Source organism: Podarcis vaucheri, assembly GCF_965113315.1.
Source record: "Podarcis vaucheri genome assembly, chromosome: 2".
NCBI classification, from domain to species: Eukaryota; Metazoa; Chordata; class Lepidosauria; order Squamata; family Lacertidae; genus Podarcis; species Podarcis vaucheri.
The window spans coordinates 124,947,939-124,970,980 of NC_138760.1; the positions used below are offsets into that span (position 1 = coordinate 124,947,939).

The 23,042-nt window shown below is 46.4% G+C and overlaps 2 protein-coding genes across 9 annotated transcripts; one reads left to right on the plus strand and one right to left on the minus strand.

Annotated features, from left to right (window-relative positions):
• The first annotated feature begins 437 nt into the window (after positions 1-437).
• LOC309524800 (uncharacterized protein) lies at positions 438-8,180 on the plus strand. 8 transcript variants are annotated; one of them, XM_082209857.1, is made up of 6 exons: positions 438-826; positions 1,085-1,249; positions 2,358-2,419; positions 2,826-3,586; positions 6,206-6,335; positions 7,370-8,180. In XM_082209857.1, exons 2-6 carry the CDS (start codon positions 1,131-1,133, stop codon positions 8,095-8,097), a joined length of 1,800 nt encoding a protein of 599 aa, XP_082065983.1. In that variant the 5' UTR covers positions 438-826; positions 1,085-1,130; the 3' UTR covers positions 8,098-8,180. The 8 variants fall into 8 exon arrangements, with proteins under 8 accessions (XP_082065983.1, XP_082065986.1, XP_082065985.1 ...); XM_082209860.1 differs by lacking the exon at positions 438-826 and having other exon boundaries at positions 1,122-1,269; XM_082209859.1 differs by lacking the exon at positions 438-826 and having other exon boundaries at positions 1,122-1,269; positions 2,358-3,586.
• Positions 8,181-13,405: 5,225 nt separating this feature from the next.
• LOC309524908 (uncharacterized protein) lies at positions 13,406-19,709 on the minus strand. The gene is made up of 4 exons (XM_082210136.1): positions 19,636-19,709; positions 17,100-17,894; positions 15,637-15,766; positions 13,406-14,280 (listed from the first exon to the last, which is right to left on the minus strand). Exons 2-4 carry the CDS (start codon positions 17,832-17,834, stop codon positions 13,607-13,609), a joined length of 1,539 nt encoding a protein of 512 aa, XP_082066262.1. The 5' UTR covers positions 17,835-17,894; positions 19,636-19,709; the 3' UTR covers positions 13,406-13,606.
• Positions 19,710-23,042: the final 3,333 nt, after the last annotated feature.

A 23,042-nucleotide genomic window follows, 5' to 3' on the forward strand; every position in this document is an offset into this window, starting at 1 on the left:
CTTGCTACATTTTGATTAAATCAGTCACGGTCAATTGAACCCGGAAACTTTGTATCAAGAGCTGTCAAAGGTAGGGAAGAGAGCGGCAGTAGCCTGCAGTACCTGCGTGGCCGCCGCAAGGGGCGCTGTTCGGTAACACTGATTGGCTGAGGCGGCCGCCGATTGACAGCAGAACTCGGTCGGCCGGTCTACTCGTAATAAAAATAGGGCTATGTGGAGCGCTATGGTGGGAAGCTGTCAAGCCAGCGCTTCCTTATTTACGGAAGGCTTTAGGGGATGGCCCTCTAGAAGAGACATACCCAGGGTCAGGGAGGGGAGTTGCGTGCGTGTGTGAGTGTGGTGCTTGTGTAACACGTGTCAGTGAGTTGGGGGGGGGGTTTTCCGGCGACAGTCCCAACTTAGATAGCTTTAAGAGAGGATTAGATTAGACAAATACCTGGAGGACAAGGGCTATTGATGGCAACTAGCCACAGCTGGAGGTCGTAATGCTTGCTGGAAACTGCCGGAAGGGAGAGAGATGTCAGCAACAGTAGCCAGAATGCTGACACGCATAGCTTCACTATCATGAGGACTAGCGACGAAAAACCAAAACCGAAAAGAAACTTTGATTCACAGGGAGATGCACGTATTTCCCCCAGTATTCATCGTTCTTATGTAGTGCGCACGGTGACATTTGCAATACATTGGCTTGATCCAGCAGAAAAATCTTAAGGTGCTGGGGATTGAATTACTGCCTGGAAAATGCAGATCCTTTGAAAACTGCCACACTCCCTTCTCCTTCCTGCAGTCTGCAGCCTTGCAGCCCTGACAGGGCTTTCCTTCAAAGGTTACAGATAGGTAGCCGTGTTGGTCTGCCATAGTCAAAATAAAAAAATTCCTTCCAGTAGCACCTTAAAGACCAACTAAGTTAGTTCTTGGTATGAGCTTTCGTGTGCATGCACACTTCTTCAGATACTTCTTCAGATACTTCTTCTTCAGATACTTCTTCAGACACTTCTTCTTCTTCAGGTATCTCATACCAAGAACTAACTTAGTTGGTCTTTAAGGTGCTGCTGGAAGGAATTTTTTTATTTTTCCTTCAAAGGGTTAAGCTGACAGAGCGTTGCTTTCCTAGAAAGAGCAGGAAAGGGATGCCAAGGAGCATTAAGGAAGGGGGTGGGAAGAGGAGGGTGTTGTTGCTACACCCCTGGCCTCCTTTGCAGCTGCAGGAGAGAGTGGAGGGCAGGAAAAATATCCTGAATTTTGGAAGGTGCATGGACAGCTGACCGGGTAAAAAGGATGGGGAGAAGCTGGTTCCAATAAAGGGGGTGGGAAGCAGAAAAGGGGGGGTCCCCAAGGATCCCCAAACTCATCACACATCCGATTCCCTTCTCTTTTTTTTGCATCCCAGCGTCAGGGGTCTTAGGGCAGGTGGAAGGGTACTTTGTTTCAGCCCATGGGGTGCCACCCCATTGCGGCTGCCTCCTAGGGGCCACTGACAAGGTTGACGGGCAGGACCAGAGGGAAAGTACGGTAGATGTGATTTTTTTTTTATCTTTGTGTATAAGGGGAGGGGTGGTACCTCTGGTGGTGGGGCATGCCATGCTCCTGGGGCAGTTTGCCCACCTTTGCACTCAGCTCTCACCTGTGGCTCCTAGAAGCTGTCAGCGTGCATATATTTCATTCCAAAATTGTTTAAAAGATATGATGAAATATATGAAGAAATCAAAAAGATGTTTAAAATATCTTTTAGTAAAAAAACCGGAGGCGTTCCTTTTAGGTATAATCACAAACGGTATTCCTGACAATCATAGGAAAGTATTCCTCTACGCGACAACAGCTGCCAGGATGCTCATAGCAAAAAATTGGAAAGGGAGAAAAAAAATCCATCAATGAAAGAATGGCAAATTAAATTTTGTGAATATATAAACCTGGCAAGACTCACAGCATTCATAAGGGGACAATCGGACCAAAAATTATTAAAAGAGTGGGGATGTGCTAAAGAGTATATGAAAAAACATTGTTCTGGAGTAAGCGTATCGGTATGTAATGAATGGTGCTTTGCAGGGGTAAGGAAAGAGAAAAATGGTGTAAAAAGTATAAAGATAGAGGTAATCTGTATTAGACACAACAACCTAGAAAGAGTAAAAATTTTGAGGTCTTAGAACAAAGGAAGGACGTCAATATGTGTATACTGTATGTATGTAATGACTAGATTAGAATGATATCGTTTTGTAGATGTGTTTTTTTGTTGTTGTTCTTTTTTCTCTGTGTTTTGTTTTGTTTTTCTTGTTTGTACTGTTTTATTTTGGATTCAATGTTTGTAATTTTTGTTGTAATTTTGCACTGAAAATAATAATAATAAAATTTTTAAAAAGCTGTCAGCATGCAACAGCAGCCACAGACCTGGGAAATGCATTTGACTGGCCGACTAAACCAGGTGAGCGTAGCCGATGGGTCTCAAACCCTCCGTGAGTTAGGGGCTTCTCCTGCAAGTAAAGACAAGCTCCGTGGAACAGATGAGACCAAGAATGGGCCCAACAGTCAAGAAGGTGGTTTCTGCACGTGCTGTAGGGGGAAGTGAGGGGCAGGTGGGGCTCCCCCACCTGGGAAGGCAGCCCATCTGGGAGAAGGAAAGCTCTGATCCTAAACCTCCGCTGCCTTGGGGGAAATCTGTTGTAGGGATAAAAGAAAGAGAGGGGGAGGCTCATAAGCCCCCTTGCTTCTTCCTGACTCTTTAAAAGTTCTGGGATCCGATGAAGACAATCTTACGTCAGGCGCTGACAGTTCACCTTGTGCTCATTCTCCTTTTCCTTTCTCGTTGATCCCTTCCCCCATTTTTGTAGGTCGACGCACCTCTTTTGCGCGAGGGATGGAAATGGAGGAGCAAGAACTTTCAGGTGCCACCTCAGCGGAAGGAAGAGGAAAAGCCCTTCCCGTCCTCCAGGCTAGGGGTGTCGGGGAATTCCTGCAGAGGAGACCCCGGGGAGCCGTGAAGCAGGAACCGGCTGAGGACTCCCTCCATCACTGGGAAGCCCAGTGGCGGGAGTTCCTGAGGACGGTGGAGACCCCCAAAGAAGTGTGCTGGGCATCCCCTCCGCCACCAGAAGAGCCCAGCCCCTGGAACGACGCCAAGGCCTTCCTGGCCTCCTTCGAGCAAGTGGCCAAAGCCTGCCGCTGGCCCACGGAGGACTGGACGGCCCACCTCCTGCCGGCCATCAGCGGAGAGGCCGAGCGGGCCTTTATCGGCTTGGAGGCCAGAGACAGGGAGGATTATGGGAAAGTGAAGGCGGCCATCTTGCGAGGGGACGCCATGAAGCGGGAGAAGAACCGGCAGCGCTTCCGGCGCTTCTGCTACCAGGAGGCCGAGGAGCCGAGAGGGGCTTACAGGCGGCTCCAGGAACTCTGCCGCCGGTGGTTGAGATTCGAAAGGCACTCCAAGGAGCAGATCCTGGAGTTGTTGATCCTGGAGCAGTTCCTGGCCATCCTGCCACCAGAGATCCAGGGCTGGGTGAGGGAGTGCGGCCCGGAGAGCTGCTGCCAAGCTGTCACCCTGGCGGAGGATTTCCTGCTGAGGCAGCGAGAGGCCAAGAGGCAGGTAAGCCAGGTGAGGCCACTTGGCAGAACTCGTTGCCAGGTTGCAGGTGAGACATACTGAAGCTGGTGGTGCTGAAAGTGCAACGGCAGTGTGGGGCGACCTATGCTCCGGGTGAGGCACAAACTCACAACCTCGGAGAGCTAGTGTGCCGTAAGGGTTAGAGCAGGGGTCAGCAGTGGCGTAGCGTGGGGGGTGCAGGGGGGCCCGGCCACACCATCTGGGGGTTAGGGTTAGGGGGCGCAAATCCACAGGTTAGGGGGCACAAATTACTTGCCTTGCCCCGGGTGCTGACAACCCACGCTACGCCACTGGGGGTCAGCAAACTTTTTCAGCAGGGGGCCGGTCCACTGTCCCTCAGACTTTGTGGGGGGCCGGACTATATTTTGGAAAAGAAAATATTAACGAATTCCTATGCCCCACAAATAACCCAGAGATGCATTTTAAATAAAAGCACACATTCTACTCATGTAAAAACACGCTGATTCCCGGACCATCCGCGGGCCGGATTTAGAAGGCGATTGGGCCGGATCCGGCCCCCAGGCCTTAGTTTGCCTACCCATGGGTTAGAGTGTCAGAGTAGGACCTGCGAGACCAGGGTTCAAACCCCCACTCGGCCATGATGAAGTTCGCTGGGCAACCTTTAAAATTCCTAATAGAAAAGCCTTTGGTTATTTTAAACATTTTTTTCAATTCATTATATATCATTTCCCAGAATGCTTTTATTACCTTACACGTCCACCACATATGATAAAAGGTGCCTTCTTTTTCTTTACATTTCCAACAGATATTTGTACCTGATATTTGTTAAGTTACTTAGTGTTCAATACCAACAGTACATCATTTTCATATAATTTTCCTTCAACGTACAGCATGCCGTGAATTCACAGCAAGTTTTCTGGGTACCCTCGGGCCAGTCACTGTCTCTCACCCTAACCTACCACCTCATAGGGTTGTTGTGGGGGTTAAATGAGATGGGGAAGACCCATTTACGCCACCTCGAGCCCCTTGGAGGAAAAGGTGCAATAAATAAAAAACATAAATTTTGAATGCAAGTACTCCATTAGGTTTTCCTCCATAAGGAGTTCTGTTTTCTAGGGAAACTCAATCCTAATTTGTCCTTCAATATTTTTTTTTTTGGGGGGGGAAATAATTAACCCCTTATTACTCACCTTCCTGACCCTGTTGCTTGCTTGTTTTTATTTAAGCCATTTATATGCTGCTTAAATGCAGTAGTCTCTAAGTGGTTTTCTAAGATACAGTACAGGAAAGGTAAACATCAGTTAAAAGTATAAAATCAGACTTAAACTGCCTGCTGGAATTTTTAAAAAAATGTCTTCAGGGAACACTGGAAGTTCAACAGGGAATATGTGCTGGCAGTAGTCTGTCCCCATCAACTGTCCACATTTTCAGTTAAAAGTATAAAATCAGACTTAAACTGCCTGCTGGAATTTTTAAAAAAATGTCTTCAGGGAGCACTGGAAGTTCAACAGGGAATATGTGCTGGCAGTAGTCTGTCCCCATCAACTAGTCCACATCTAGACTAGGCCCAAGAATGTCCCCACATGGAGCACATTGAAATAATTGTGTTTGGAGGCTATCAACACTTGGATCACTGTGGTCAGACTACCCCTGTCCAAGAACGGCTGCAGTTGGCTTCCTGACCATAGCTGGTAAAAAGACACTGCTAGCCACAGAGGCCACCCCAGCTTCCAGTTCTCTAAATCAGCCTTTCTCAACCTGTGGGTCCCCAGATGTTGTTGAACTACAACTCCCATCACCCCTAGCTAGCAAGGCCAGAGCTCAGGGATGATGGGAGTTGTAGTCCAACAACATCTGGGGACCCACAGGTTGAGAAACGCTGCTCTAAATGCTCGGGGAGGATGGGACTTTTAGTCTAGCAAAAACCAGAGGTTCACAGGTTCCTCATCCCTGATATAGGAGACTGAGAGGATATGCGATAGCCACCTTCAAACATCTGAGGGTCTGCCCCATGGAAGATGGAGCAAGCTTGTTTTCTCCTGCCCCGGAGCGCAGGGTCAGAACCAATGGATTCAAGTTACAGTGGTGCCCCGCAAGACGAATGCCTCGCAAGACGGAAAACTCGCTAGATGAAAGGGTTTTCCGTTTTGGAGGTGCTTCGCAAAACAAATTTCCTATGGGCTTGCTTCGCAAGACGACAATGTCTTGCGAGTTCCTGCTGGTTTTTTTCCCCCTCCCCCCCCCTCTTTCTAAGCCGCTAAGCCTCTTATCAGCTGATCCGATCAGCAGATAAGCCGCTAATAGCGCTAATAGCGCTAATCCACTAATCCTTCAATGGGCTTGCTTCGCAAGACGAAAAAACCGCTAGACGAAGAGAATCACAGAACGGATTCTTTTCGTCTTGCGAGGCACCACTGTACAAGGAAGCAGATTCCGATGAAACATCAAGAATAACTTTCTGACAATAAGAGCTGTTTGACAGTGGAAGGGACTCCCTCAGGAGGTTGTGGACTCTCCTTCCTTGGAGGTTTTTAAGCAGAGGTTGGGTGGGCACCAGCTTTATCTGAGTTTCCTACATTGCGTGGGGTTGGAGACCCTTCCAACTCTACAATTCTATGATCTCAAAAAGGTTCTTCTCTGCTGTTTCAGGTGGTCTTTGAGAAGGCAGCTCTGAGTTCCTCTGAGGCAGGCCAGGCCCCACCTGAGGTTGAGCAGAGACAGCTGTGCAGGGAGGCCAAGAAAGAATATGACAATGACATTGACGAGGCCGGCCTGCTGGGTAAGGAGGGATAAGCCTTGCTTGCACCCAAGTTCTTCAGCGTTCTGTAGTTGCTCCCTTGGTTGACCTCTGCATTGCAGAGGGCTGGGCTAGATGCTACAACAGGCAGGAAATTCATAAAGTGGTCAGCCAAGACCCGATCTTCAAGGGCTTCACAGGACAAGACGTTTGGGGAGTCACCCCTGCTTTATTGCTTTGTAGATCAGAATTGTGGAACAGATGTTGCTGGACTATAACTCCCACCAGACCTGACCACTGGCTGTGCTTGCTGGGAGCTGTAGTTCACCAGTGTAGGGCTTTTCCATTCCTCACCTATTTACTAATGATCACTTCTACTAATTAGAGTCTCTTGGTTTGAACTCTTGATAGTTCTTTGCCTTTTTTATATACATTTTAATTATTTTTTAAAAAAATATTAATTCCAACATTCATACAGCTTAACTTCTCATCTTATACAATATTTTTGGACTTCCGTCAACGCCTCTGGTGATTTTCCGTTCTTTGTCACTTATTATGCGTTTCTTAATTTCATATTACCTTTAATTATCCTCAACTAATAATTCACCTCATTGTCTTCTTTGCAATATTTCAAATAATTCAGCTTACAAAACTTCTTGCAAACCTACTAGCGTGATCTGTTCATCACAATTACTTTTCAAATAGTCCACAAATTTACTCCAGTCTTCTGAGAATCTCTGGTCCTGCAGGTTTTGAATCCTTCCAGTTAGTTTATCTAATTCTGCATAGTCCATCAGTTTCATCCCCCATTCTTCTTCCGTCAGTAGTTCTTCTTGCTTCCATTTTTGTGCCAGCGATATTCTTGCTGCTGTCATTAAAAACAACTTACAGTCCTTTCTGTTTATATCGTCTCCTACAATGCCAAGTAAAAATGCTTCTGGTTTCTTAATAAATGTATATTTCAACATCTTTTTCATCACATTATATATCATTTCCCAGAAGTTTTTCACTTTTTTACATTCCCACCACATGTGATAAAATGTTCTTCTTTTGCTAGTTCTTTGCCTTTATCCCAGCAGGAGCAGCGTGGGACGGCGAGATCGAGGTGGAGCCAGACGCAGCATCTTCAGAAACACTTCTGCCTCAGGAGGTGGAAGAGCACTCTGAAGATCGAAGCAGGCCAAACAGGCAGCCGAGAAGGAATCTGGAACCAAACGTGAAGAGGAGGAATAAGTCAGTCGCCATTCAGGTCGGCAACTTCCACGAATTCCTCAGCCAGCAGAAGGGAAAGAGGCCGAACAAGTGCCTTGTGTGCGGCAAAAGCTTCAGCTGCAAATCGAGCCTGAAAGCCCACCAGAGAGTCCACACGGGCGAGAAGCCGTACAAGTGCTCCGAGTGCGGAAAGAGCTTCATCCAAGTCTCAAACCTTACCGCACACAAAAGAACCCACACAGGGGAGAAGCCCTACAGCTGCTCGGAGTGCGGAAAGAGCTTCAGCCGGAGCGACCACCTGACTTTACATCAGAGGACGCACACGGGGGAGAAGCCGTACATGTGCGCCGCGTGCGGGAAGAGCTTCAGTCAGAGCACGGACCTCACCTCACACCAGAGAATCCACACCGGAGAGAAGCCTTACAAATGCTTGGTGTGCGGGAAGAATTTCAGCCGGAGTTACCGTCTCACTATTCACCAGAGGATGCACACAGGGGAGAAGCCGTATAAATGCCTGGAGTGTGGCAAGAGCTTCGGTCGGAGCGACCATCTCACTTCGCATAAGAAAATGCACCCGGGGGAGAAATCATAAAAACGAAGCTTTCCCCACACATAGAACAGTCACGACTACCCTGTCTGAGAACCCTCTCACAGTGGAGAAACTGTATAAATACTCAGAGTTTAGCAAAAAAAAAAAAAAAAAAACCAGTTACAGTGGAACCTTGTTTTTGAATGTAATCTGTTCCGGAAGACTGTTCGACTTCCAAAACGTTCGAAAACCAAGGCACAAAGGGCGGTCTGCAATTTGAACGGAGAAAATGGAAAATACCTCAGCAGAAGCCGTTCAACTTCCAAGGCGCGTTCTAAAACTGAAACGTTCGGCTTCCGAGACGCTAGAAAACCAAGGTTCCATTGTACTTTAAATAAAGTCTGGCGATGCATCTTGGAAGTTGGACGGTGTGTGGGAGGTGGGGTTTCAAAAATTGGAATCGAAGCAGAACAGATCCTGAGGACAGTAAACATTTGAAAATATCCTGTCAGTTCTCCAGCAAACAATTAAATTGCCAAAGGAGGCAGTATTCCAGCTGCTTTCCAGATATATAAAAGTTTTGTGTTCAGCACTCACCTTATGCAAAAACTACATAAAAAGAGAGTTTTCCTTGATTTTTTCTTTAAAAAGCATTATGTACTGTTATATTCACCTCGTATTTATTTAAGCAGGCAGCAAACTGTCCTTTACAGATCATTCTCCTCTGGATAGATTTGCATGCTGATATGTTAGTGTGTTCAGGGTTGGTTTTAAGCAACAACAACAATAAAAAAATTCCTTCCAGTAGCACCTTAAAGACCAACTAAGTTAGTTCTTGGTATGAGCTTTCGTGTGCATGCACACTTCTTCAGATACACTGAAACAGAAGTTGCCAGATCCTTCTATATAATGAGAAGGTGGGGAGGGGTATTACTCAGAAGGGTGGTGGGAATGGGAGATTGGCAGATAGCTGAGATGAGCCTGTTGACGACTCTTAATGACTGTAATAGGTCTTACAGGAAAGGGCAAGGGGTGAGAAGGTGAGAAATGGCTTAGTCATGTATAATGGGATAAGAATCCAATGTCTTTGTTCAAACCAGGTCTCTCCATGGTTTTAAGTTTGGTAATGAGTTGCAATTCAGCAGCTTCTCTTTCCAGTCTATTTCTGAAATTCCTTTGTAGTAAAACAGCTACTTTGAGATCTTGTATAGAATGTCCTGGGAGATTGAAGTGTTCTCCTACTGGTTTCTCTGTTTTGTGATTCTTGATGTCAGATTTATGTCCGTTTATTCTTTGGCGTAAGGTTTGGCCTGTTTGTCCAATATAGAGAGCTGAAGGACACTGTTGGCATTTGATGGCATACACAGTGTTAGACGATGAGCAATTGAATAGTCCCGAGATGGTATGTGTATTGGACAAACAGGCCAAAACGTTCGAGAACTAGGCTGTTTGAAAACCAAGGTACGACTGTAGTTTGCAAGAACACCTTTACAGAATATTGGATAAAGGAATATACCTACAAGGGGAATGAAGGATAAATGAAAGGATACTATAATATTGTTATGATATAAGAGATTAAAGGGTGCAGGAAAGGGGGAGAAAATAAAACCAACCATGGAAAACAGGATGGGAAGTTGGAAAAACAAAACAAAATTATGTTTTGAAGAGTATATGTGGATTTTTTTCTTTTCCCCTTGAAATCTAATTTTTTAAATAAAAATAAAAATAGTGTAATAGGTATGAGTTACTCGTGCGTAAACTGGTGCCTTTCTCGGTTAATTTGCTTTGTTAAACCTTTCTGACTGCACAGCCCCTTCTCATCGTGGCTGTCTCAGTCACTGGCAGAATCCGTCAGTGGGCGTTTCTTGAACCTCTTCCAACATAAAAGTTGTTTGACACCCAGTCTCCTCCTCCTCTCACTGCTCGGGAGTCTTCTGCGCAGGGAAGTCGTGGGTAGCGGAGGACCTGGGCTCTCCTCACTGATGTCCAGTGAAGAGTCCTGGAGCCCTCTCTCCAATTCCCCCGTCTGCCCCCCTTTATCCCTGGTGTTGCGCTGATCGGCTTCCCCCTCTACTGAGCTGTTTCTCCCCCTGCTGCTGGGTCCTTCGCCAGCATCATCTGGGAGCCTCCCCTTCGCCTCTCGCTCCGATGTCAGTTCCCTGACAAATAGGGACCATTGCCATTTAAAAAGAAACAGCTGGAGGGTGCCAAAGGCTGTTATCAAGTGTCCAGCCTTACACTAGGTACTGTACAAGCTGGGTGACTTACAAAGGATGTCTAGAATATAGATCAGTATTAATGAGCTGTAGCAGGCCTAATGGATCTTCTAGATGTCCCAAACAAAATAGGTTCATCCTGGAAGACACAAGATTTGCCCACACTGGAAGAGTGGCAGACGCAACTGATAGACTATATGGAGTTGGCCGAAATGACTGGCAGAATCCGAGATTTGGGAGAAGAGACAATGGAAGAGGACTGGAAAAAATTTAAAGACTATCTACAAAAACAGTATAAGCTGTATGAATGTTAAGAAACTGCATGATAGAAAAGAACATGGTACCAGCAACTTAGCAGAAAGATATATGAGACTAAGTGATGTTTAAGAAAAAGAAGGAATTTGAAGTAATATTATGTTTGAATTATACCGATAAGTATTGGACAGAAATTATTTGAAGATCGAGACATAATATTTGAGAAGTGCAAATTAAGAACTGAAATAAGGTAATAAATTGCTGTCTATAACTTTAATATTGAGAATGCAGGGAAGGGAGATGTGAGGAAGTCCAGTAGGTATGGAAAAATGTGAATAGTCATGATGTTTTTTATGCTAAATTTATGTTTTTGTTTATGTATGTCTTTGTTTGTTATCTGTTTGGTGAAGGGATTGTATATGTTTGGTGATTTTTCTTTATTTGAAATTTGCAATAAAAAATATTAAAAAACAAAACAAAACAAAATAGGTTCATCCTTCCTTTTTTGGATACGGGCAAGTCACTGGTGAAAGCCGCTTTTCAGAGAATGAGCATTCATGCAATTGCAATTCCATGGTTCTATAAGATCCATCTTGATCCCAGAAGTTCTCTTTCAATGCCTCCTGCTGGCCTGCTGGATCTTGCTAAAGACCCATCAGGTTTCCCACATCCAGGGGCCACTCAGTTTGGAAGCAGGACCTGAATACAACAGGCCCGGAGCAGAACAGTGGGCTCACCTGGGTCCAGCCCTCTGTTCTCAGTGTGCTCAACCAAATGCCCCACCATTACAAGACCTGAACGCACCAGCATGACTCTCCCCGTTTGTGACTCCCAGCGACTGGCATTCAGAGGCATATAGAGCTTCTGGCAGTGAAGGGAGAACACCAGCCATTCCATTGCAGCTAGTAGCCAGTCACCAGTCTCGAAGCAATGGTTCTTCAACATCAACTTCGTTGGACCGAGCATGTTGTGTGGATGCCTGATGGTCGTCTTCCAAAGCAACTGCTCTATTCCACACTTAAAAATGGAAAGCGTAATGCTGGTGGTCAACAAAAGAGGTTTAAAGACTCTCTCAAGGGCATCAGCAATTTAGTTGAAAGATATTATGAGAATAAGTGATGTTTAAGAAAAAGATGAAATTTGAAGCAATATTATGTTTACACTAAGCAGCTAAGCACTTGACAAAAATCTTTAAAGTTTGAGACATAATATTCGAGAATTACAAAATAAGAATTGAAACAAGGCAACAAATTGCTGTTTATAACTTTATTATTGAGAATGCAGGAAAGGGAGATATGAGGAAGTCCAAAAGTTATGGAAATATGATTTATGGATAGTGGTTTTCGTTGTATTTTTTCTATTCTATGTTTATTTTCTTGTTTTTCTCTGTTTTCTTTTGATTGTTATTTCTTGGTGATGGTATTTTATATGTTTGGTGATTTTTTTGTTAAAAATTTGCAATAAATATCTTTAAAAAAAATAATAAAGACTCTCTCAAGGCAAATCTTTAAAAAATGTAGTATAAACACCGACAATTGGGAAACACTGGCCTTTGAGCATTCCAGTTGGAGAACAGCCTTTACCAAAGGTGTCATGGGCTTTGAAGACACTCGAACTCAGGACGAAAGGGAGAAAAATGCTAAGAGGAAGGCACGCTTGGCAAACCCTCACCATGATCAACTCCTGCCTGGAAACGTATGTCCCCACTGTGGAAGGATGTGTGGATCCAGAATCGGCCTCCACAGTCACTTATGGACTCACTGTTAAAACCGTGTTCTTGGAAGACAATATTACTCAGCTATGAGGGATCGCCAAAGAAGGCACTGATAGCCTTAACCTCCACTGATTTCTCCAGCTCCCTCTGCAAAACCAGATGCTGCCATTTCTTGTGTATGTCAGATGAAGATGTCCTGCCTTTTGTCTTTCCTGGATCTCCCACCATTCAGCTTCGCTGGACGTTAGTGTTATGGGCAGGAAAGAAGAACTTCCACGTTCTTCACAAAGCCAGCCAAGCTGGTGGCCCTCATTGCCTTCTGTGGGAGGGAGTTCTGTAGTTTAACTGTGCGCACTGAGTGAAAAAGTACCTTATTTTGCCTGTCCTGACTCTTCTGACATTTGGCTTCATTGGGTGTCCACAAGTTCTAGTCACCTTTGAAGGTGACTCGGAAACTGCAATTAATCCAGAATGCGGCAGCTAGACTGGTGACTGGGCGTGGCCGCCGGGACCATATAACACCGGTCCTGAAAGATCTTCATTGGCTCCCAGTATGTTTCCGAGCACAATTCAAAGTGTTGGTGCTGACCTTTAAAGCCCTAAACGGCCTCGGCTGAGTATACCTGAAGGAGTGTCTCCACCCCCATCGTTCTGCCCAGACACTGAGGTCCAGCGCCAAGGGCCTTCTGGTGGTTCCCTCGCTGCGAGAAGTGAGGTTACAGGGAACCAGGCAGAGGGCCTTCTCAGTAGTGGCGCCTGCCCTATGGAACGCCCTCCCAAGCCAATAAACAACTATTTTACTTTTAAAAGACAACTGAAGGCGGCCCTGTTTAGGGAAGTTTTTAATGTCTGGCGCTGTATTGTTTTTAATATTCGGTTGGAAGCTGCCCAGAGTGGCTGGGGAGACCCAGCCAGATGGGCGGGGTATAAATAATAGATTATTATTATTATTATTATTATTTTATAAGAGAGGGTGAAAAACCTCTTTCTTGAAAACCTGCAAAATATTATACCCCTCTATCATCACGTTCCTCACTTTTTATTCTTCTATGCTAAAAATCCCTAAAGGGTGTAACCTTTCCTTCAAGGAGAGTTGCTCTGGCCCCTTGATTGTTTTTTGGTTGTGTGTGCGTAGACAATTGCTCAAAAAATAAATAAATAAATAAATAATCAAAATAGCCGTGGAAGGAATGGAGAATATTCTTTATTGTGTTAGCAACCAAATGCTCCTGCATTACACAATGTCTAAACACAGGACATTTTTGCGACTGAAGTTTAGCCCGGGTGAGCAATCCACTCAATCACTCATTGGCAGTACTGATCTCCTGCATCTCACCCTGCAGCCATGGAAAAATAACCCCCCTGCAGTCCATGCCATCTTTACAGCTTAGCGCGCAGTGTGGATTCTCTGATGTCTATTAAGGCAAGTGTTGCGAGAGAACCTTTTTCCGCACACCGGGCACTCGTGGGGCTTTTCCCCCGTATGAATCCTGCGGTGCGTGTTAAGGTTAGCTTTCTGGCTAAAGCTTTTCCCGCACCGCGAGCACTCGTAGGGTCTTTCCCCCGTGTGGATTCTCTGGTGAGTGTTAAGGTAGGAGCTGCGAGAGAACCTTTTCCCGCAGGTGGGGCACTTGTGAGGCCTCTCACTCTCGCATCTCTTGCGGTGCCCGAGAAGGTGGAACTTCTGGCCAAACCGCTTCCCGCAGTCGGAGCACTTGAATGGCTTTTCTCCCGAGTGGATGTTCTCGTGCTTAAGGAGGTTCGCGCTCTGGCCGAACCTCTTCCTATATGTGGTGCAGACGCTTGGTCTCTTACCAGTGTGACTCCTCCGCTGGTGTGCATCCTCCTTCAGATCCTGGAATGTGCCCCCAAACGGGACAGACACACCGACTTCTCGCCCCAAGTCTGCTTCCTGGTGCCCACCCCGAGCGCTTCCCTGCTCGCGGAAACAGGAAACATCCTCTCCTGCTCCCCAAACCGACGTCCCACGTGGTGACAGATGCTCGCGATCTTCCGGGGCGTACCTCTCCGCTTCGTTGAGCTTTGTCCACCCTTTAGCTCCTGAACGGGAAAATAAAATTTCAGATAAGAGGTTGAGGGTATGTTTTTTCATATGTGGTGGACTTGTAAAAGGGTAAAAGAGTACTGAGAAATAATTGTATAATGAACTGAAAAAAATGTTTAAAAGTACTTAAAAACAACAACAACCAGTGTCCTTTTTGTTGGCGATACTTCAGACGGAAATTCCCAGGTGTCAAAAAACGGTTATTTATGTATGCAACAACTGTGGCCCGTGTTTTGTTAGCTCAAAAATGGAAAACGAGCGAGGTCCCAACCAAAGAAGAATGGCAACTTAAACTGATGGGATATAAGCAGCTTGCGGATTTAACATATAGAATAAAAGAACAAGAAGAACACAGGTTTAAAGATTGGAAAATGTTTATTGGATATATATATTATTAAATTTTCTGTTTTACACTTTTGAATATTCATTTAAACATCCTTAAAATATCAGTGACTTCCCTTCTTCACTTTCCATGGTTCATTTTGCATATCATAAATCCCTGCATATTTTACATAAACTAAACCATTCAGTATTCCATTATTCCTTCCATCAAAGCTTATTTGCAATGCTGAATTTATCTTAATGTTGCTAACATTTTCAAGTGTACATAATTTCCCCCCATATATTCAATAAACATTTCCCAATCTTTTCTAAACGTATGTTCTTCTTGTTCTCTTATTCTATATGTTAAGCCTGCAAGCTGTGCATATTCCATCAGCTTAAGTTGCCATTCTTCTTTAGTCGGGACCTCACTCGTTTTCCATTTCTGGGCTAACCAAACACGGGCTGCAGTAAGGTAGACGGTTTGAAGCCCTGCGACGCAGTGAGCTCCCGTTGCTCTGTCCCAGCTCCTGCCAACCTAGCAGTTTGAAAGCATGCTAGTGCAAGTAGATAAATAGGTACCACTGTGGCGGGAAGGTAAACGGCGTTTCCGTGCATTCTGGCTTCCGTCAGTGTCCCGTTGAATCAGAAGCGGTTTAGCCACGCTGGCCACATGACCTGGAAAGCTGTCTGTGGACAAACGCCGGCTCCCTCGGCCTGAAAGCGAGATGAGCGCCGCAACCCCATAGTCGCCATTGACTGGACTTAACCTTCCGGGGTCCTTTTACCTTACATAAATAACCTTTCGTTGTCATATTGTCAATCTATTGACTAAAGGGGATGTGATCCCCTTCTCTGCCCATGAACTTGTCTCATCCTCTTTCAAAGGCACCCAGGTTTGGGGGCCAACACTGCCTCCTGGGAACGAGGCAGCTTAACTATGAGCTTAAGTGAAGAAGGACATCCTTTCGGTGGTCCTGAACCTTCCAACCTATTCCAAGCGCCTTAAGACACACCTTTGCCATCCTCACCTGTCAAGAGGGCCTCTCCGTGGTCAGCTTCCTGCTTGGTCTCCCGGCGCATCTGCCGGTGGACGGGGTCAGAAGGAACCAGTTCCGGCTCGCAGAAGCTCAGGACCACCTCCTCAAACGGCACGCTTACCTGAAATAGCAGAGGAGATTCTCTAAGGACAGGACTTAGGGCACGGGTGGGAGGGGGAACCCCCTGACCCGCAAGTTGCATGCGGCCCTCTGCCAGACTTCCTCTGGCCCTTTGAGTTCCCCTCCAGCCCATCAGCTTTTCAGCAAGGGATCACATGAACAACAGAGGAAAGGTTTGCAATTATGGATGGGAGATGTTGTCCTTTATTATTCTCACCTTCTCAGTCTTTCAAGTTCCTTTCTCCGCATTTTTACATAGGTTCACTGGTTCTTCTTATTTTAAATATATCTATATATTGGGTTTTGATCAAGATGATGATTGGTGGAATGATCTCTCTAGGGAGGCACCTTCATTATACAGCTTTAGGCGTATAACGTTCCTCTTCCACCAGGGCTTTGGCTGATTAACATCCTATAATCCTATGTTTTTGGGAGGGGGAGAGCGAGGATTCTTGGTTTGTTTTGGTCTTGTTCATGTTTTTATTACGTATTTTGTGTTTTTAGAATGTACAGTAGTATCTCAGGTTAAGTACTTAATTCGTTCCGGAGGTCCGTACTTAACCTGAAACTGTTCTTAACCTGAAGCACCACTTTAGCTAATGGGGCCTCCTGTTGCTGCCACGCCGCCGGAGCACGATTTCTGTTCTCATCCTGAAGCAAAGTTCTTAACCCGAGGTGCTATTTCTGGGTTAGCGGAGTCTGTAATCTGAAGCGTATGTAACCTGAAGCATATGTAACCTGAGGTACCACTGTATTTTTATGCTGTGAACCCCTCTGAGATCTACAGATAAGGGGTGATATATTTAACAAATAAATAATAATGATAATAAACAGTAACAATTTTTGAACCTGTTATTTGGTTGTGGAAATGCACTGCAACATTTGGAGAATCGACCATTTTGATGGATGGCTGTGTTTTAGTTGGACAGCGCTTGGAAATGTGTCAGCTACCTAATGGCCAACCAAATCAAGTCAAGTCATTTTATTATGGTCAATGACAAGTATCCAAACGAAACACCAATTACAAAATTTCCCGCCCATCTGATTCACTTTATCTGCAGCCTTTACAGCCCCAGGCATTTGGCGAATTAAACAATCAAAGGCCTTTTACCCTACGGGTTTTTAAAAATTGTTTTGCTTGTTATTATGTTTGCTTGTTATGATGTTATGTATTTTTTATTATTATATTATAAACAGCCCTGTGATCCTTGGATGAAGGGTGGTATAGAAATTTAATGAATAATAAAAAAATTAAAAACCTGCCCCCCTTCCCCAGGTTACTGGCTGCTCATCTGTTCCCAACTTGGGTAAAGCAAAGAACACAAGGAGCTCACCTGAGGTTTTGGCTGCTCTGCTTCCTGCTGCCTCTGCAGGAAGTCCTCAGCCAGGGCCACTGCCTGGAAGCAGGTCTCTGGCCCCCGTTCCCTGACCCAGCTCTGGATCTCTGGAGGCAGGATGGTCAGGAATTGTTCCAGGATCAGCAGCTCCAGGATCTGCTCCTTGGAGTGCTTCTCCACCTTCAGCCACCGCCGGCAGAGCTCCTGGAGGCGGCTGTAGGCCCCTCTCGGCCCCTCGGCTTCCCGGTAGCAGAAGCGCCGGAAGTACTGGCGGTTCTTCTCCCTGCTGATGGCGTCCCCGCGCAAGATGGCCGCCTTCACTTTCCCATAATCCTCTCTGTCCTGGCCCTCCAGCCTGCGGAAGGCCCGCTCGGCTTCTCCGCTGAGGGCCGGCGAGAGCCGAGCTGCCCACTCCTCCCGGGGCCACCGGCAGGCTTCGGCCACTTGCTCGAAGGAGGCGAAGAAGGCCTTGGTGTCGTCCCAGGGGGTGGGCTCCTCTGGCGGCTGCAGGACCCCCCAACCCACGTGAGGGGACTCCACTTCCTTCAGGAACTCCTGCCACTGGACCTCCCAGCGCTGAAGGATCCCTTCCCCTCCTTCCTCTTTCACTTGGTGCTGGGATGGCATCTTTTGCAGGAATTCTCGGATGCAGCCCCTCTGGTGGGGCTTCCTCACACTCTCTGCTCCCTCCACCGGTTTGGGGGCTGCTTGACTTGGCTCCTCCATTTTCATCCCGGGCGCAAGCCTCTCGTGCAAGATCACAGAGGGGGCTGAACAGGACGTCCTGGCTCCCTGGGTAAAAGAGGCATTTATATCATTATTAATATTATTTACTAAATTTATATGCTGCCCTATAGACGCAGGTCTTAGAGAAATGTGAGTGATTTATTTGAAATGTTAGCAAAGACACTCAAGCAAGGCAGACAAGAGTCTGGAGAGAGGTCCTGCAACAACACTTTACTGAGAAAACTGAACAAAATAAGCCCACAGGAATGAAAACACACTACAGTGTATGATCTGAGGAGAAAAAACATAGAGAAGACCCCAATGTACAATTGCCAACTGTCCAGAAAAATACAACCTGGCCTGCCCCTCTTCCTTTAAGACAGTTCTGATCCCCAGAAATCAGACAGCACAGCTTTTCATGGCTTCAAAATACAGTGGTGCCCCGCAAGACGAAAAACCCGCTAGACGAAAGTGTTTTCCGTTTTTGAGCTGCTTCGCAAGACGATTTTCCCTATGGGCTTGCTTTGCAAGATGAAAACGTCTTGCGAGTGTTCTGATTTTTTTCCGCTTTCCCCCCCTTTTTCTAAGCCGCTAAACCGCTAACAGCCTTTTAGCCGCTAATCCGCTAATCCTTTAATAGCCACTAAGCCTTTAATAGCTGCTAAACCGCTAATAGCGCTAATCCGCTAAGCAGCTAATAGGGTTGCTTTGCAAGATGAGAAAACCGCTAGACGAAGAGACTCGCGGAACGGATTAATTTCGTCTTGCGAGGCACCACTGTAAACATCATAAGGATCACCTGACACATCTTATACCTGCTGTTCCTCCAAGGGGCTACATTACAAAATGGAAGACAATGGCCACTGCTGTCTTTTCCATAGCTGTCAACCTTCCATTTTTTTGTGGGAAATCCCCTTATTCCAGTGCCGTTTCCCGCTGCTTTCTGGATTGTTAGATATCCTGTAGACCATGGGTGTCAAACACAAGGCCCGCGGGCCGAATCCGGCCCGCCAGACCTTGTCATGTGGCCCGTATAGCCGCCCGCCGCCAGCCTTCACCATTTATTCTCGCTTTTTTTTCTTTTTGACACAAGAAAGCCGCCTCTTCAGCGCATGTGCGGCAGCCTACAAGCCAGAGAACGTCTGCCTTCTAGTGGCGCCGGCCGTTCTACACAGGAAACCTCCACTTTACATGCATTCCTACAGATACAACCGGCCCTTTGAGGGTGACCAAACTGCTGATGCGGCCCCCGGTGAATTTGAGTTTGACACCCCTGCTGTAGACTGTCCCCAGGACAGGTGAGGCTGCTGATCCCTTATTTTCGAGGCTGCTGATCCCTTATTTTCAAATCCGAAAGTTGACAGCTATGTTTCAGCCCAATCCGGCAGCAAGCCTTGTCTCATGTTCTCATGTTAGCGGCAGCCCTGGGAGATAGGCTGGGCCAAGAGAAAGCCACCAGCCCAAGGGAGGAGGGCTGGAACCTGGCTCCCTATTATCCTTGTCTGACTTTCGCAAGAGCCCTCAGGATCAGCCCTCTAAGTCCTGTTCTCACAGTGGCCAACTTGTGGGAAAGCAGGAGCTGAGGGGAACAGCACTTTCTCCCCCTCCTGCTGTGGTTTCCAGCAACTGGGATTTCTATGCACTGGAACCCAGGAAGCTGCACAGAGTCAGACCCCCTGGGTCCATGTGCATTGTCGTCAATGACAGCCAGTGGCTTGCCAGGGTTGCGGGGTGTGTGTGTGTGTGTTGAGTGGGCATCGCTTGCCCTAACCTAGAGATTCTGGGGGCTGCAAATGTTGCAAGGCACCTGCTCATTGCAACCTTGGCTGTTCGTTTCTTTCCAGCCACCGAAGGAATCGCTCTCGCTTCTTAACTTCTTGCATCTCTCCTCCCCCTTAAAAAAGCAAGCAAAAGCACAATCTGCGATTTGAAGCAATTTCCAACAACTCACCCCCAAATCACACACACACTCTCTCTCTATAAGAGCCTCCAACCAGCTGGAGAGGAAGAAATGGCACACAGGAAGTGAAATTGTGACTTTTCACGTCCTGCCTCGCCTGCCTCTCTCTCTCTCTCTTGCACATCCCCACAAACCAAAACATGCACATCCACACTTCCGCATTTCCACCCTAGGAAGCCTAAACACACCTCCCAGAACCCCTCTAGGACTCGCAAGGAGCTCGCTGGTTTTAACTCTTCGAACACTTTGAGTGGGTTGCGGGTGTTTGCCCTCGCGTGGCTGTGAGGCTTAGTGGGTAGAGCACAAGCTGGGAAATGTGCATTTTATCTATTCTATACATTGATTGATTGATTGATTGATTGATTGATTGATTGCGTTTAAATCATTCTAAACACTTCGTGCTGGTTCCTTTTGGTTTTTGGTTTTAAATAGGAAATGTTTTTTGAGAATAGGAAATGTTGAAGAATTATAGAAGCATAGACTATCTGACTTTTAGAAGACATCTGAAGGCAGCCCTGTTTAGTGAGGTTTTTAATGTTTGATTTTTTGTCCTGTTTTTAATATTCTGCTGGGAACCACCCAGAGTGGCTGGGGAAACCCAGCCAAATGAGCAGGGAATGAATGAATGAATGATAATTATTATTATCCCAGAATTTCAGATCCCCTGGAAGAGGATCCCCGAGGATCTTCTAGTCCAACTCTCTGCAGTGCAGCTGTCCCATACGGGGATCGAACCTGCAACCTTGGCGTTGTCAGCACCTGCTCTAACCTACTGAGCCTGCCACACACAGAGAGACAGTGTGGTGTAGTGGTTACTGCAATGGGCTATGATCAAATCCCCATTCTGCCATGAAGCTTGCTGCCACCAACTCTCAGTCTAACCTGCTTCCCAGGGTTGTTGCAAGGATCAAATAGAGAGGGAGAGAACTACATAGACCACCTTGAGCTCCGTGGAGGAAGTAACGCTTCTGAATACCAGGAGGGGAAAGATGCTTTTGTGCTCGGATCCTGCTCACGGGTTTCGCTTTGAGGGCATGTGGTTGGTCACCGCGAGAACAGGATGCTGGGCTCAATGGGCCCACTTTGGCCTGATCCAGAAACCAGGCTCTTCTCATGTTCATATGTATATATGCGTGGGTTTGTATAATTTTATTACATTTAAATATATTCTATTCGTAGAAACATCAAAGCGGTTTACAACAGAAATACATTGAAACATTAAAAAGTAAAAAAAAAGCAGGTATCCGTTGTGGAAGGACGTATTCCAAATTACTGGCATGGATCTAGTGGTATTTTAGTGTTTTGTTGGAAGCTGCCCAGAGTGGGCCAGATGGGCGGGGTAAAAATAATAAATTATTATTATTGTAATGATGAAGCAGAAGACGTTTGCTGAATCTCTATTGGCAGAATATTCCTCAATAAGGTAAAAAGGTAAAGGACCCCGGACGGTTAAAGTCCAGTCAAAGGCGACTATAGGGTTGCGGCGCTCATCTCACTTTCAGGCCAAGGGAGCTGGCGTTTGTCCACAGCTTTCTGGGTCATGTGGCCAGGATGATTAAACCACTTCTGGTGCAACAGAACACCATGACGGAAACCAGAGCGCACAGAAACGCCATTTACCTTCCTGCCACAGTGGTACCTATTTATCTACTTGCACTGGTATGCTTTTGAACTCCTAGGTTGGCAGGAGCAGGGACCGAGCAATGCGATCTCAATCCGTTGTGGGAATTCGAACCACCAACCTTCTGATCAGCAAACCCAAGAGGCTCAGTGGTTCAGACCACAGTGCCACCCTCAATACTGGGCCGATGACACTATAGGCTCAGTTCCTTGTTGCCGTCAAATGAGCCTCATTAGCTCAGGGAACTGCCAACGATGCTCCTGTGTATGATCTCAGTGATGCAGCCAGGATCTAAGGCAGGCATAGGCAAACTCAGCCCTCCAGATGTTTTGGGACTACAACTCCCATCATCCATAGCTAACAGGATCAGCAGTCAGGGATGATGGGAATTGTAGTCTGGAAAAATATCTGAAGGGCCAAGTTTTTCTATAACTGATCTAAGGGTTCAGGCGGTCCCCGAGGTGCCCTGGACCTAAGTTGGGTTTTCTAAATTAAGACAAGGACCTTTAACCTTCATCAGTAGCCAATGGGCGCCCAGTACAGAAACCTAAACCACGGTGCCACATGGTATCAGGCAGATGCCCCCATCAGCAGCCTGGCTGCCACTTTCTACACCTGGACCTGGTGCAGGGAAGATGGGCAGGTGTGGATGGGCCGAGGGCAGGCTGAGTTTGGGGGAGCAGTGACTCATTCTCCCTCATGGACCAGCCTCTCCTTCTGGGTGGTCCTTCTATTCCTCTGAGGAAGCCCCCTCAGTTTCCAGGTCTGGTCTCCAGACACAGACCCTCCCAGGAGCTTGTGACTGACGCCTGTCTTTCAACCTCTTTGCCTTGGGTTTTGAAACTTAAGAAGTATATTTTCAGAACCCACCTTATTTGTCTGATTTTAATGTGCTTGAAACATCACGGTTTAATTGCTGCAACTCGCCCTTCACCCTTAAAACTGAAAAATCATATATTTATTCTACAGGTGTGGTTTAAGATTTTTCTTATTTATTAAAATTTGTATATAGTCGTACCTCGGAAGTCGAACGGAATCCATTCTGGAAGTCCTTTCGACTTCCAAAACGTTTGGAAACCAAAGCACAGCTTCTGATTGGCTGCAGGAAGCTCTTGCAGCCAATCGGAAGCTGCGGAAACCCCGTCAGGCTTCCAAAAGAACGTTCGAAAGCCGGAACAGTCACTACCGGGTTTGGGGCGTTCGGGAGCCAAAACGTCCGAGTACCAAGGCGTATGAGATCCAAGTTATGACTGTACTGCCCTATATCCACAAGTCTTAGGGCGGTTCACAAGAGTGTGTGTGTATGTAAAAGAGAAAAAATGAAAATGAGCAATGAACACAAACAAAATTCCCAAGGCAATTTTTTTTTTTTGTTCAAGTACAGGTTCACAACAGCACACACGCGTGCAAAATACATTATCACAGTTATTTACTTATTTGGTTTCTCACTTGCCCTTTGCCACAAGGGTGGGATCCAACCATATAAAAATACAAGGTTAAAAAGGCCCTGTCTAAGGCTGCCACCCCCCCAAACGTCTGATGGCAGAGGGACTTCCCAGAGCAGGGTCCCCTCTGCCCATTTTAACACTCCAGAGAGTCTGTAGGGAAGAAGGTGGTCTCCCCGATATTTAGG